At 40.5% G+C, this 16,438-nt stretch overlaps 2 protein-coding genes across 2 annotated transcripts in view; one reads left to right on the top strand and one right to left on the bottom strand.

Moving 5' to 3' along the window:
* NDUFAF2 (NADH:ubiquinone oxidoreductase complex assembly factor 2) overlaps nucleotides 1-12,359 on the top strand; it is a 58,133-nt gene extending 45,774 nt beyond the window's left edge. Inside the window, exon 4 of the mRNA XM_066569352.1 lies at nucleotides 12,007-12,359. Coding sequence (XP_066425449.1) covers nucleotides 12,007-12,264 — 258 coding nt within the window. The 3' untranslated portion in view covers nucleotides 12,265-12,359. The remainder of the gene's footprint in view (nucleotides 1-12,006) is intronic.
* A 2,004-nt stretch (nucleotides 12,360-14,363) lies between these two features.
* SMIM15 (small integral membrane protein 15) lies at nucleotides 14,364-15,737 on the bottom strand. The gene is made up of 2 exons (XM_066569353.1): nucleotides 15,585-15,737; nucleotides 14,364-14,879 (listed from the first exon to the last, which is right to left on the bottom strand). Exon 2 carries the CDS (start codon nucleotides 14,850-14,852, stop codon nucleotides 14,628-14,630), a length of 225 nt encoding a protein of 74 aa, XP_066425450.1. The 5' UTR covers nucleotides 14,853-14,879; nucleotides 15,585-15,737; the 3' UTR covers nucleotides 14,364-14,627.
* Between the last annotated feature and the right edge of the window lie 701 nt (nucleotides 15,738-16,438).

Below are 16,438 nucleotides of genomic sequence, written 5' to 3'. Positions count from 1 at the left end.
TTCATTTTTGAAATAGGGAGCAAGAAGTCTCCACAGGTGAGAGAATTGTGGAACAATAGTGTTCTAAATATTTTACCTTCCAAAAAAAGCAATATATGGAGAATGAAAGATGGCTGTGACTAATGGTGCGTTCAGAGTTACAGGACTTCTTATATTTTTAGTTTCATGGGGTAATAGATCTGAGAAATAATTTAGCAGCTAGGTACTTCACCTGCAGGGCTGTGCATTGACCGTATCACAGAGCAGAAATTATAAACTAGGAATTTTAAAATAGTTAACTTTTCAAGTAATCTCTAAACATTTTTTTTTTCCTGTGTAAGAAAAAGTAGTTCAAATATACATATGTTAAAAATTCTTCCTAATATTTTGAAAAGAGTGGTCCAGTCATACTTTTAATATGTGATAGTAAAGCCTAATTTTTTCTCTATTATGGAGTATAGTTTGGGGTGCTAGATATGAACTACTTTTCTCCTAATTTGAAAGTGGCACAAATCCTTACATCTTAATATAATTATAATAGTGAAAGAAGTACACATAGCATATTGTTTGGTCCCTATTTGTAGGGCTGATTTGATTTAGTGTTTTAGCTACATAAACCTTACTGGCTGCTATTCCACATTATATTCCCCTTTTGACAGTAAAGGTGATATGATAAACTGCTGTTTGACAGCTATGAAGCAAGGGAATATTTGTGGCATATTCCATGTTGAAATCCTGTATAACAAATCTTTGTTCTTTTGTGTATTTCTCATGAGACCAGACTATTTCTGAAAAAGGATGTAAAGCCCACAAATTTTATGTTTTTGCTTTAATGACATTTTGCTGTCATCATCTTATTGTAACAGCCCTAAAGATCCTAAAGCGTAAGTTTCTGGAGCTGTGCCTATGTTCCTACCTTTGCAGTCTGTAAAAATACTTTTTTGAATGGTTTTGCTCTCTTTCCTGTCCTTTGCCCTTCATTTTTTTTCTTTCTAATATCAAATGACATATGTTAAACTTATTACAATTTCTGTTCCACTTCTGTTAGCCTATCATCCCCCTTTTGAATCATATATATGGGGGTTCTTTTATTTGTCTTATCTTTTATTAGCTCTTGGCTATTGATGATAGAGGGTGCTCAACTACTCAGGTTACTAGGTTTCATGATGAATTTTTAATTGAAAATATTGCAGAGTTACAGCTTCACAAACCAGTTGGATCTTACTGATCACACTGATGACCCCATGTTGGGAACCAGTGGTTTGGTAAATACTGTAGGCTAACAAAATGTCATTCATAATCATCAGGACATGCTAGTCATTTAAGTGAGAACATATGTGAGTTGTTCCTCCCCGACAGTGGTCAGAATAATTGGGTCATGACATCAAGCTAAGTCTGCTGGTGATTTTCTTGAGACTTGATAATGTTTTGTAATTAAGCTGTTCTTTTTTCCACAAACACCTGATTTTTTTTGTTTGTTTGTTTGTTTGTTTCCATTATAAAGTTTTCACTTTTGCTCAGAAGAAGTTGCTTTACCTCTCTCTTTAGTTTCTCTCTCCTGGTTTGTGTTGTTTTGTTTTTTTTTATGGACGAATACTCCAAGTCATCTTGTGCAGTGTCAAATATACCAAATCCCTAATGGTTTCTTTCCTCCTTTGTGCCCAGCCCTTTTTCCCCATTTTTGAAGGAAGTTACTTGGCCTCTGTGTCTGGCTAGACATAATTCATGAATGCTGCTCATCACCTTCATTATTTCTAACCTGGCCACTTACATAAGGAACGTTAATGCTGGAAGCCTTGGGTTTTAAAATAATTTTCTGGGATACTGGTTAACAGTTGGTTGCCTTTTGATTTTTTTACAGCTTGAAATATGCCAAGTCTCAGCTTAGTTATGATAAGGGTGATAACTTGATGAATTATGGCAGATCATATTGTTTGTGATGTTCTGCCTAAACATACTCTGTTCCTATGGTAATCAGGGAATCTGTCTTGATATAGAATTCTGGATCACACCTTTGTCCTGTTTGAGCATGTGTACAGTATGTGTATATATACTCCTTAATAACAGTGAGAATCTGAGCTTGAATACAAATATTTTTGCAGTACTGTAGCATCCTGTCATCTGTCCTTTTATATGTGTATTGAGTATGATCATATATGGTTGGCTGAGGAAAATTATTACCTTGATTCCTGTGCAGCTCTATATTATATTTTAACTAGTTTAACTAAGTTAAACTGGTTAAAATATAATTTAATTATAATTATTTATCATTAAATAATTAATATTTATTAATAACTAAGTTGACTAATACATTTCTTTATTATGTTTATAGGAAACTAGATGTATGTAGTAAGTGTTTTGGCAAATAGGAGATATGTCACTGTCTAAGGACCTTAAAGTTTTAAATTAATGAGAATGTTTTAAAGGCTACTAATATTAAAATAATTTTAATCAAATGCTATTTTGTGGAAGCAGATTTAATAATTTATCACTTTACATGTGTATTAGTTCACCTGGTCAGCTTTAATGTTGTTAGAATTTATTAACAAAAGTAGTTTTGAAATATAGCAGTTGTTTTATAGAAAGGATGTTCCATCCATAGAAATTATTTCTTTAAGAGGCTATTCCCTTCCACTCTTTGAGCCATAGTCCACCTTCTGTATAGCTCATCCAAAAATTTCCAAATTAAATGTAAATGTGCTGTCTTGCATATTCCCCTACCCCCCACTTTTCCTTCCAGCTACAGAAATTTAAACCTGGCATCTTTATATTTTGGATTTTTCACATCTTGTTTGGAAAGGCATGAAAAGATGCTCATGAAGACAAGGAGGAAACGTCTCTTCAGACCTTTCTGTGCCTAACTTCTATTTGATTTTTTTTCTTATTTCAGAGGGCATCAGAGGCTTTTAAAGAATTCTGCCATCTATTACACAAGATATATTTAGATATATATTTAGAAATCTAACCTTTATTTTCTCCCATAACAGATCTTCTAGTTACACACTACTTCTGACAATGTCCTGAAGTTCAAGAATATCTGAGAAATCTGGCATTATTTAAGGCCATGTCTCTAGAATGGAGACAGAAATAAAGTTACAGACTTCATTGCAGTGTAAGAAAACTAATGAGGAAACTTGCTATTATGGCAATGCCAAGAGAAAGTGGTCTGGAGGGAAATGTGGTTTATCTCTGAACCCATCAGCATGGTATCCTGAAAGTGGTAGGTGTGAACCCATAGTAACACATCTTTGTGTACACAAGTCTTTGTACTAGATAACACTTCCCTGTTGATATAGAAGCTGCTTCCTCTGTAGCACACACAGGGCTGCACAGCCACAAATCTCAGTTTGAACTGAAACCTCTCTGTTGCTCTGTATGTGTGTGTTACATTAGTATTTAATGGGAAGTAAAGTAGAATTGCATGTTCCTTCAATTAGCATCAAGATCCTGAAAATAGGTTGAAATTGAAAACCACAATAAACGGCAGCTTTTCTCATGCAGTATGTACTCGTTACACAGTAATAAAATGCAGTGAGTTCTGAATTGCACAGTTGGATAGAAGGTGAAATGCTACAAAAACCTAATGTGATGATGACTGTATTCTTTCAAACTATTTCTAGGGTATCCATAATTACCCATTTTGGCAAACTCCTTGTCAAGCGCAGAAAAAACATACTCCAGTGAGTTGTAATAAGCATAAGGTTTCTTCCTCTCAACACCCAAATAATTATATTGAAATTAAATTCTATTTAGTTCCCACAATATATCCACTCTTCCCATTTGTTTGATATTAAGTATTACTTATTTGAGAGATGGTAAGATCAAAAGCAGGTTCATTCATGTAGAGTAGTTCACACAGAATTTACATTTCTTTAAGGAGAATGGAATGCAGTTTAGACAAATGCTTTGTTTGACACTGTTGGGATTGCATGGTATAGTTTTACCTCTGTCTGCTTTCAGATGCTTCAGTTGAGAAGTTGTAAAATGAGAACACTGATATGGAGATTGTACATTCTTACATAGAGATTAGGGCTTAGCACATGAGTAATTTACTTCTGAAGCCACCAAAAGCTGTAGTATGATTAACAGGTTCAAGGAAAAAATATTTTAAAAGCCAGGGATAAACATGTCTCCGAGCAAAATACTTCCCACCATTGTTGTCCAGAATCACAACCAGGATTTGGGCCATATTCAGTAACTTAGGTTGCACTAAATAGTGTTTTGCATAGTAAATTATGCATGATTCCAGAGAGGATTATTATTTGGTGTAAAAGGGCAATTGTCCGGTCAGCTGTCTGTCTCTGCCCAGACACGCATAGGGTGGTTCTAGGGCTGCCCGCGCTTCAAAGGACGAGTCTGGACTCCTCAGTTTTTCAATCTTCAGATTGTTTATTATTTCTTATCTACAGAATTTTCTTTCTGCCCAGCAGAGGTCTGACCTGCAAGGCAGCCAAGGGCACTCTCACCACCCACGGGGCGGTCGTGTCTTTTTATACTAAAACCTACGTATATCATATTTACCTTTATTTCTCAATACGTTTCACCCTTATTAGCAGTGCACCTTCACCATGGACCAATCCCCAAGTGCCAACATCACCACAGAAAATGGATGACAAGAAGAAGAAAGAAGAAGGACAAGACACACCCTGATCCCTCCATCTTGTCTCCATAACCCCCCTGTACCAAAACCCTAAAATCTATATTTCGCCCTGTAAATACATCATTCCTGCACCATTCACTCCCAAGTGACTCTCATGTCCTCAAACAGGTGGCACATCCCTAGAGGGATCGAAGTCAAGTCACCAGACGCTCCTGGCAACATCCCAGGATTTCCGAGCCCCCCAAGGGTTCTCTCGGTAACTCTGGACATCCGGAGTGACGTGCTGAGTTCCCACAGGCAATAAAATTTGACAATACAAAGAACTGAGCTACGAAGACCTTAAATAGAAGGGAATAGTCTTAGAAGTCAATTTAAAAAAATTGAGCATTTGCAGAAGCCTTCATCTTTTGGATTTTTACCTCTTGTTCATTTTTACTTTCTCTTCAAGTTTGAAATATAACTGCTTGCCCAACCTCCACAGAGGAGTATTGGGGCACCAGTTTGTCCCATTGCTTCTAGATTGCCCATGCTGTGGATTCCAATGCGGCAGAGGAAAGAGCTGCTGCTGCTTTTCTGCTCCTGTCCATGTGGGAAGGAGTGCATGGAGCACTGGCTCTGTGTCCTGATTCACTGACAGCACAGCTGAGTGGGGGTGCAGGGCAAAGGGAAGCGTACCAGGAAAAGGGCTGGTACAAATTACATCATTTGTAGACTAGGGAAAGCAAGGACCAAACTGTGACTGAGTCACAGCTACAGTTCCTTGTTTGCTCTGTGGAGATCAGAGCTATGTGTTGTCCTTTATTCAGGGCAGAATGCAGTGGTGCTAGGCTAATTTGCGTTTTTTGCTGCTCCTACAAACTCTCGTCTGTAACCTTGAATATATGTGTAGTTCTGGACAAATACTTTTGCAGAACTGTAAAAATAATTCAGGCACAAACCCCTACTGTCTCCATGTGTTGGTGATATGCTTTACAGTCCAGTGTCTCTTCCTTTTACCTCTTGCCACATGTTCTTGCCAAACACAAGTGTGTTACACTGTGGTGCCCTACAAACTGTCAGCTCATGCCAGAGATTCTCTAGTTATGATTAATATTTAACTGACTTAGCATGGTAGTAAATGTGGTATTAGCTCTGCATGTAAAACTAAATATTGTAACTGATCAGAGATTTGCTCAAAAACTGAACCTGCATAAAACAAATCTTAAATTGATTTGAATAATGTTGTTTGTTGACGGATCAAGGATATTTAGTATATGTTCTTTACAAAATTAGCAGTCAGTTGAGTCACTGTTTGATTTAAATAACTATTTTGGCTAATCCAGATAAGCTTTTCTATTTCAAACTGCTCCTCTGTTTTTGCCATGTAGTGACAGCTTTTCATTTACCACATTATTTCTCATTCCCAAGCTGGTACTGCTGGGCTCATGTTCAGTTGCTGAGATATCAAGACCTGCCCTGGATCAGAACATTCAGTGCTTCCCAAAGATGAGGTCGTCTCTCTGCCTCGTACTCTTGAAATATGATGTAATAGCCAATTATCTCATCTTGCCACTTAACTTGTCAAACTGGAAAATGTAGTTTAGCTTAATTGTTTGGTGATATTCTAAAAAATAGTGATTCAGCTTAACTTCTAGGATTTTGCCTGAGTTTCAGTTAATTTGATAAAGGAGAAAAATTCTGACATGTTAAATTGTCTTACATCAATTTCTTTAATACTCTGCCAAAACAATTTTTTCATCTCATTTGTTATTTTTTAAATTTTTGTCAACCTACAGGTATGAATTTTTAACAGGCAGAGTTCTGAGTTCAAGTTAATTCATGATTAAACATAAAATATTCAAACTAGGTACAAAATGTGAGTATTCTATGAATACTGTCTACAGTTTAGAAAATCTGTCCAGCTGTTTCTCAGTTCTGGCATCAAATAGTAACTAGCCAACAAGATGCAAATCAAGAGAAATCAGGAGTATTTCAACTTATGGTAACTTGGGAAGTAGAAATAGTTTCTAAGACAACATAAAGAAACTATTTATTTCTAATATAATTAAAATACAAACGCATCTGAATAAAGAAGTAACATTTTTCTCAAAATTAATAATAAATAAAACCCTTGTAATTAAAGGGTTAGGTGTTTAAAAAAACTTCTGGGAAGTGCCAAGCTGTTAAAATACCCCTTAAACCCTGGCCCTTAGAGATTGTACATTGGTACTGCCTATCTGCATTTACCTGCATCCTTAGAGCTCTGTTCAGACTTTGTGCCCAGGAGTTGGAATATGCTTTGTGGGAGGCAGGTGCTGATGTGACTATGACTAGCTTAAGGGCTGAGGGACACACAGAGAGGGGGGAGAACTGGTTCCTCAGGGTTTGGGGTTCAGCAGGTGCTGCAGGACAGAAAGGGTTCAGTACCACCATCTACCTGTGGAGAAGAATAGCAAGAAGTGTTCAGCAAAGACTGGTCACTACTGAGGCAGACTTCACTTGAAAGAGTGAGTGTGTCTAGAGAACCCTCTTTTGTATTCATGACATCTTCCTTCCAAGAGCAACTCATTTTATTCATTCTGTAAAGCTACTTGTTTATTCAGGAAGGGGAAAGAAGTGACAATATGGGAGTCTTTAAGAGCAAAAAAACACTGCATGGCAAATATTTACCCTACAAAGCAGCTCTTCCAGTACAGTAAGGTATGCATCCAAAATTCTTTGTCTAGATTTTTCTCCTTGTATGGAGTGGAGGTGAATACAGTTTCCACACCACAGAGGATACTTTGTGATACAACTCAGTTGCTGGAGTTATGTCAGAGCTTCAAAAAATATAGTTTGCAACAGAAGTGAAAATTTCATGCTGGTGGCAGGAAATACAGCCCAATGCATTTTGCAGAAACACCCTTGGAAGACAGCAACATGTCTTGAGCTTGTGTTGCTCCTAGGAGCATGCTATCTTTCATTCTTTGATCATGCAGCTGTTACCAATACTAAGATGTCAGATTATGCAGAAGTCAGCAGTTTTGTGGATGAAAAACAGCTGCCTCAAACTCCACAAAGGGCCACTTTGGTATTTCCTTAATAATAATGTTCTTCAAGGAAACCTTAGACAGCACTTTCTTAAACTCTGTCCACCTAAGGAGAAAAGACATGCAGCTCCAAACGTTAGAAGTGTTAAAAATTTCATACAACTTAAAATAATCACCAAAGCTGGACAACCTGCAGTGATAAAATGTCTTGTTTTACTTTCCACCTAAAAATAAGCTGCAGAACATGTAGTTGAACGTAGCTCTTGGCATATCATATGTATCCTGTTCTGTATGCTGGGAGCTGATACATTTCAAAGTGAACATCTGCACGTAGGGAGTTCAACTGCTTTAAAATGCGGCTTGATATCTTAAGGCATTTTTTGTTTTTTGTTTTGCAGCATAGTCCCAGTTCTTAGAATTTTCTTTTAGTAAAACTGGTGAAGGACATTTCTGGTAGTCTTGAGATGCCATGTATTTCCTGAGAATTGCTGGTTCAAAGAGCTTATATAATTTATTTGTACAAAAAGAGCGTGTTGGAAGAACAAGCTAATCCTTTAAAAACTGCAGCTATCTGATAGATTATGTGTTCTCTGGGTTGGATAGAAAGATTTTGTACTTTGCTTAATGGTCAGAGCACATTATGTGTTTGTGTACTTATATTAGCAGAAAACTTACTGGGGGGCAGTTTTTAGTAAAGATAGCCATCTTATAAAATACTGTGATTCATCTTGAAGGACAGAATATAAGTATTCTGAACTTGACAATGTAACTTAAACAAAAAAACAAAGAAAAAAACCACAAATAAACTAACTTTTAGCTCTCAGTTACTTTTTATAGCAAATCAGACAGTAAAGGATTGGTTAGCAGTGGAATCTCAAAGTGAGAATGTATTTGACCCAGTTTTTCTAACGTGCCAATTGACCCAATATTTTTAATTCATATTTTCTTTACCTTGAGCACAGGAACCCAGTGATTTCATTGTATGTGTTAGTGGCATGAGTTTAATGCCAAAAATGGATATGTACATTTTGTAGTAGAAAAAATTTATCCTAGTAAATTGTATAGAAAATTCTGAATAAGTCACTTCAGTTTGGGGTTTTTTTGCAATTGGTAATAAGAATCATTTCTTAAGGGTTTTTTTGAGATCCAGTTTTTCATTTTACTCTATCACAATTATACTTTGTCCACAGAAAGCTGATTAAAAGAGCCTTATTTGAGTCTGAAAACCAGAGAACAATTATATATCAACATTTAAAATGGACTTGGAGCATTTGGTGTTTAGTTACAGCTGCTCTTACCTGATTAGGATAACTTTATGTTGAAGTAATCATTTGAAGAGATTTTAAATTAATAGCTGTTCATAATAAGTAGGTTGTGCTTGTATTTTAATAAATCACTTCCCATGATTTTACCAGAGACAATGATGGAGCCTTCAGTTATCACAAAGGTGTTTGCTTTACTTGTTTCTTAGTAGGGGTATATCAAAAGCACCATAGGAGTAATCCTGTGGAAATCAGTAAGGTTGTGGTGGATTTACATAGGCATGTAGTAAACAAGAATAGAATTGAGAGATGCCACAAAGAAGTTTTGCTATACTGACTGTTAAAAATTTGATCTTGTAATGCTTGGCAATATTTCTATTTGAGCATGTCAAATTTTTCATCCCTCCTCAGTTTGTGTCATTTGTGTATTACTTGTGTATTTCCATTCAATTTCTATTTGTATGCAAAGGGTTCTGCCTCTGCTCTCTGTATTTGTGAATTTAAATACAGAAGCAACTAAGAACTAAGAAAAGGGGTTGCTTTCCATGGTACCTCTAAGATAAGGTGTATAGGCCAGGTTTTGGTAGCAGGGCAGCTGCAGGGATGGCTTCTGTGAGAAGCTGCCAGAAGTTTCCTCCATGTCTGGAAGAGACAGTCCCAGCCAGTTGCAGGATGGACATGCCTCTGGTCAAGGCTGGGCCTGTCAGAAATGGTGGTAATGCCTCTCTGATTACATATTTATGAGACTTAAAACATTTTTGTAGAGTTTTTGTGCAGGCTGAGAATATGTGAGAGGAACAGCCCTGCAGACACCCAGGTCAGGGGAGAAGGAGGGACAGGAGGTGCTCCAGGCACCAGAGCTGAGGTCCCCCTGCAGCCCCTGGTGCAGACCATGGTGAGGCAGCTGTGGCCCTGCAGCCATGGAGGTCCCAGCTGACCCTAACTCCCATTCCCTGTCTCCCTGCACTTGCTACGGGGAGGAGACAAAGCTGGAAAGGAGGGAAGGGTAGGGGGGAGGTGATTTTAAGATTTAATTTTATTTATCATCATCCTGCAAGAGGATTGAGTCTGTTATGCTTGTGATGGCATTCGGGGCATGATATCTTATAGTCCTTAACTTGTGAACTCTTCACTATATTTTCTCCCCGCATCCAGCTGAGGAGGGAAGTGACAAGCTCTGGTGGGCATCTGGCATTCAGCCATGGTCAACCCCCTACATAAAGTTTTCTTTCATTACTTTCTTTTAAGCATTCTTAGGTGTTCATAGTTGCTATTTACACTCTTGGCAGTACCCCATGTATTTTAGCACCTAAATTCCTAAAATAATATAATGGTCTCTTGTTCACAGAGGAGTGTACTGGTATAGAGAAAAGAATTCAGCCCTTTTCTTAATTCTGGAGGCCATCTCTATCCACATGGATGGCTGGAAGGTGATCAGGAATAGTCAGTCACCATGGATTCACTGCAGATAAATCATGCTTGACCAACCTGATTGACTTTTATGATGAAACAACTACCTGGATGGTGGAAGGGAGAGCAGTGGAACCTCTTGATACTGTCTCTCACAGCATCCTTGTAGGAAAACTCAAGAGTTGTGGACTGGATGAGTGGACAGTGAGGTGGATTGAGAACTGGCTGAATGGCCAAACCCAGAGGGTTGTAATCACTGGCCCAGGCTCTGGCCAGATGCAGTCACTGGCCCAGGCTCTGGCCTGGCTGGATGCAGTCACTGGCCCAGGCTCTGGCTGGATGCAGTCACTGCTGCTGTTCCCCAGGGTTCAGTACAGGCCCAGGACTGTCTAAGTTACTCACCAGTGACTCGGCTGAAGGGACAGATGCCTCCTGAGCAAGTTTGCTGAGGATGCAGAGCTGGGAGCAATGGCTGATGCCCCAGAGGGCCGTGCAGCCCTTCAGAGGACCTTGACAGCTTGGAGAGATGGGCAGAGAGGAACCTTTTGAAATTCAGCAAGGGCAAGTGCAGGGTCCTGCACCTGGGGAGGAACAACCCCAGGCACCAGCACAGGCTGGCGCTGCTCTGCTGGGGAGCAGCTCTGTGGAGAAGGACCTGGGGGTCCCAATGGACAAGAAGCTTCCATGAGCCAGAGTGTGTCCTGGTGGCCAAGAAGGCCAATGGTATCCTGGGAGACATTGGGAAGAGCATTGCCAGCAGGTGGAGGGGGGTGATCCTGCCCCTGTACTCAGCCCTGATGAGGCCCCACCTGAGTGCTGTGTCCAGTTCTGGGCTCCTCAGGACAGCAGAGACATGGAACTGCTGGAGCAGATCTAGCAGAGGGCAATGAAGTTGACTGGGGGACTGGAGCACACCTCCTACCCAGAAAAGCTGAGGAGAGAGGACTGAGAGAGGACATGATCAATGTCTATCAGTGTCTGATGGGAGGGTGTCAGGAGGATGGATTCAGGCTCTGCTCAGCGGTGCCAAGCAATAGAACAAGAGGCAATGAGCAGACACCTATGCCCAGGAAGTTCCACCTTTATATGAATATGTTACTGTGGGGTTGACTGAGCACTGGAACAGATTAACTAGAGGGGTTGAGGAGTCTCCCTCACTGGAAATAATCAAGCAGCACCTGGATACAATCCTGTGCCATGTGCTCTGGGATGACCCTGCTGGAGCATGGAGGTTGAATGAACTTGGACCAAATGACCCACTGCGCTATCTTCCAACCTGACCAATCCGTGATTTTGTGATTTTAGTTATTTCTTTTGTAGTCTTGCAGAAGCAAGACCCCAATGGTTGCACATCTGTTTCTCCCAAAACTATGCCCTGAGGCACAGGAACCTAACACCACAGGCATAGTAAATTACAGGAACAGATGCAAATGACAAGTATCTGTAAGTATCAACTCCTACATAGAAAAAAATGCAATTAGTTTTAATGTGCTTTCACATTTGTTGATGTATTTAATTTCTTAACTTCTTCTTTTTGCTCCAATAGAATGGTGAAGTGGACACAATACAGTTAGGGTTGAATTTGCAGTTGTGGAAAACCAACAATTTTGACACATTTTATTTTACTTTAATACTTGCAAATGTGGGTTATAAAATTAAGAAAATAAACGACTGTTTAAAATGCTTTATTGAAACACTGTATATTGCATTTGCTTTTGACCTAATTGTCTTTCTAATGTGTTTTCAGGAGATTCTTAGGAATGAAAGTTATAGAGAAGAAATGAAGCAGAAAGTCAAGGATGTATCTGAAAAGGATAAGCTGCTTCAGGCCAAGGAGTATGAGGAAGGACTTGTTGCTGAACCAAGTCATACTCAGGTTAAAGGCCACGCATCTGCCCCTTACTATGGAAAGAAGGAGCCCTCACAAGACCCCACAAGCACTGCAAATACCTTCCAGCCAGGTGCCTGGATGCCACCAGGCAGTGGTAGCAGTCAAAATAAATAAGCTTTAATGGACAGGTACTGTTAATGGATTAATATTTTAACAGACGACATACACAGCTGTTATATACAAGAGTACAATAAAGTAGTATAAAACCAGTTTGAGTTCCTTTTGCAGAACTATTCAAATAGGCTTGATCATGACAAAGTATTGTTGAGGTGTTTAGGTTTTGTGAAAAACAGTGTGTTACTAAGTTTGGTTTTGACAGTTGCTGCTCATCAGTTACTCTTGAATTCATTCTTAAAAGACTATCTAAATTTTCTTTAAGTCTAAATTGCTTTTTTCCTTGAAGACTAATTTAGTTTTAAAACTGTTCTTGATGTAAGAATTGTTGTCTGTACACTTGCATCTTCCCAAGCCTTGGCCAAGACATCTCTTCAGAATAAATCCCTTGGCAGTGCCAGCATGCTTTCTGCTGGCAAGCAGACGGAAAAGTTGATTTCATTAATAGGAATCACTATGACACTACACTGATTATGCACTGTACTCATCATAGAGACTTTCTTGTAACTTAAAACAATCAGCATATTTGAATGTTTGATTTTAAAACAGTCAACATATTTGAATGTTTGATTTGCAGACAGCAATTTGTGCAGGGTAAAACCAGTTAAAATAAATATAACTGCTATAATAGAAGCTAGAAGTAATTGATAAAGCTGCTGGAAAATAACACTAGGTCTGAGACAAGGGACTGTCATAAATATTCAAAAAAAAATTAGTTTTTATTCCTTGTCTATCCATGGACTTCCCTAGATGATGAGATCATTTTGGCCATAGTTTAGATACATAAAATGTGCAGATTATTTACTTAGAGATGATGTTTGAGAACTTAAAATAAAAATGAAGACCACAGAATTTTTTTTTCAAAAAGTATCAAATTTATTTATGGAGTGTATCCCTCATCAGTTTTCCTCCCTGTGTTTCAAGCTATGTAGGTATCAAAGGTAGAACACATACATATTTGACAACACTTCATACAAAACATGGAGACTTAATCTCACATACTTAAAAAATGCCCAAATGTCATATTTTAATAATGCTTGCTTTCACCAAAAAAATTGAAAGGGGATCAACTTCAAATTTACTTAGAAGTAATTTCAGTTAGACTCCCCACTTCTGATCCCCCTTGGTGTCAGCCAGCTCTATAGGTCTCTTCATTTGAACAATGGTATTATTTTAAGGTTTTATTTTTAAAACTGATCAAAGAGTAGCTGCTAGAATGCACAACTCTGTGCTGATGCAAAATGCAAAATCTTAATGACTGCTACAAGCTCTTCTGAACTAGACTATGTAGAGGCCACCACAGACTATTATTAAAAAATTAGGCTTTGAAAAATTAATCAAGTCGATTAAGAAGAGATTAATTGGAAATAAGGTTAAATCATTTTGATGTATTTACAACACAAATCTGACTTTTTTGACTATGTCAGCATCTTGCAACCTGTAAGGCAGCAGAGTTTTTCAAGGGCCATGAGAACAAAAATCCTACCTAAACTCAAGTCTTAGATGAAAGGTAGCCAGGTGGTTACTGTCACCAGCTCGTGCAACACCCTTGCGCAGCCATCTGCTATAGCAGAACACTAGGCCACCTGGGTCTTTGGTCTCACCCAACTTATGGCTATTCTTTGAGGCAAAAAGAATTCATGAAGGCAAAACCAAATTAGTTACAGGTGGAGCATTCAGATGATTGTTAGGGAAGATCAAACAACAGTACTGTATTTTATAGAACATGAGTGCCTTAAGAGAAATGAAGCTACTAAGAACAAGCAATCAGTTTCCTAGAACTTGGGCTGAAGTTAAAGTCTGTTGATGGCTTGTAGTTCAGGAAAAAGGAAAAGCTAAGGTAGATTATTTCTGCAGACAAGCAGCACCATCAAAGACACTGCAGCAGCAACTATGCAGTGACCTTAAATGAAATCAGTCATGTCTGCTATCTAATGCTACAGGTAGCTTGTCTCTACAGCCCTGCTCAAGGTATGCCAAAAATTGCATTTCTGTAATCCAGTTTATTATTCAATTTTCCCCTACACTTGATAATTTTAAGACACTTGTTAAGTCATAGCTCAGCTAAGAGGAAAAAAAAATCTACCTCCAAAGCCATCCAAGAGGTTATTTTTTTAATTTAACATGCAAATTTAGAAAAGCAACCTGCACTAGAATACAAGTAGTAAATTTAATTACTCTAACAAGTGTCACTTGGGCAAATTTTAACACAAATCAGCAGGAAAAAATTACACTGGAAGTATTAAATTTCATACTTCAAGAAATAACAGGATCAAGTATCAAAGGACAGTTGCAACACAAAATGTACAAGTATTTCATTTTAAAAGTGGATTATTTGCACAAGGAAGGCCATTTTTGCCCATTTAATCCTTCTTTGTTCGTTTGGCCTTTGCAATGTTCTCCTGGCGTTTCTGTTTCTTCTTCACCTCTCGTTCCCGGGCCTCAATCATTTTTGCAAGCTTCCATGACAGCGCCGCGCTGATGACAAACAGCGGCGTCAGAGCCAAGATCACGGTGGTGAGAAAGCCGTAGGGGTCCTTGGCAGCCCACTCCACAATGTACTCAGCCCAAGCCTTAATATCAAACATCTTTTCTGTTCTCCTACTGAGGAAACCCTGTAGAATATAAAAAAAAAAAATCTTAGTACTCAGCAAAATAAAAGCACACATACAAAAGAACAAGACACAAGAAGTTCCACCTTCACATGGGAAAGAACAACTTTACATTGAGGGTGGCTGATCACGGAAATAGGCAACCCAGGGAAGTCATGGGGTCTCCTTCTGGAGATACGCAAAGCTGAGGTCGACAGGTTCCTGTGTCACCGGCTCTAGGTGACCCTGCCTTCACAGTGGGTTGGACTGGATGATCCCAGAGGTCCCCTCCAACCCTACCGATTCTACGATACTAAGTACCATAACTTGTCCTTGTTCGCTATTAAAGGGCAAGATCATTTTTGCTAGAAGTTAAAGCAGCGCATACTATGTGAAAGTGTAATACAAGCACTGACCCTATGTTAAAGTTCAGCGTTTATAGAATAATTAGTATTTAATCCAACAGAGCTGCAAACGCTACTAAGAATGTATTGCTAAATGGAGAAAGTGCGGTTTGTGAACCTTCCTTCCTGGAAGTGAAGGAAAGCCATCCCGGTTGGTTTCTCTCTGCAGGTTTCACCAGGGAGGCGGGGGAGCCCCGGCAGTGCTTTGGGTACTGAACTGGCGGCCGTGGGGCACCCAAAACCCCCGCAGCGCTGCCGGCCCCGGCCCCGGCCCCGACCGCCTCTGTGCGAGCCTCCCGCCCCGCCGCGGCCGGCACCGCCTCACCTGCGGCCCCGGGCACCTCCGGGCCTGCCGAGCGGCGAAGGGCGAGCCGAGCTCCCTGCGGACAGAACACACGGCGCCGTGAGGGGACGGCGATATCCCGCCGCCCGCCCAAGCCGCGCTGCCGGGGCCGCCCGCCGCTGCCCCGCGGTACCGCGGCCCTGCCGCGCTCCGGGATCCCGAGCGGAAACAGGAAGGAGGCGCCCGCCCCGCCCCAGCAGAGCCCGCCCGCCGCGGGGCTGGAGCGGCCCCGCCCGCCGGGGACCGCGCCTGGAACGGCAGCGAAAGCTGTGAGCCGGGACAAGGAGTTCCCGAGGTACCCGGATGGGCCGTTCGCGTGGTGGGATGGCCTCTGGAAGCGGGAACGCGGCTCGCACCGGAGCTGGGAGCCCCGGGGTGTCTCCGTGCGCTCGCCCGTGCTGGGGCCGCTCGGCGCGGGGAGCGATCGGGAGCAGCCCGCGGGTGCCGGGCCGGTGCCTCGGCACGATGCCAGCTGTGTGTCCCGGGCCTTTTGGGACTGCTGAACCGCTCGGGTGGGCGCAGCGTGGCCCTGCTCGGGCCACATGGCCGTGCAGGAGCCGCTGGCTATTGCGCTGCTCCCCCCTGGACTGACCTCAGCCAGAATAATCAGCTGATCGCCGTGTATTCTGAGCCTTCCATATGTTCATACTGAAAAATAAATTTAAAAAAATAATCACGTTTTGCCTTTGTATGTTGCACCAAGCCTTCTCCCCTTGCACAGACATGCCCATGTGAATAACAGCTTGGTTATATTTCCAGTGCAAGGAAAAGTGTAGGTTAGGATATTAGGTTAATACATGAGAGGATCTTGCAAAATCTCTAATTATATCGAGCAA

The sequence above is a fragment of the Molothrus aeneus genome, chromosome Z (assembly GCF_037042795.1).
Source record: "Molothrus aeneus isolate 106 chromosome Z, BPBGC_Maene_1.0, whole genome shotgun sequence".
NCBI lineage: Eukaryota > Metazoa > Chordata > Aves > Passeriformes > Icteridae > Molothrus > Molothrus aeneus.
Note: the sequence above shows the minus strand (reverse complement) of the source record. Positions and strands in the feature narration are given on the sequence as shown.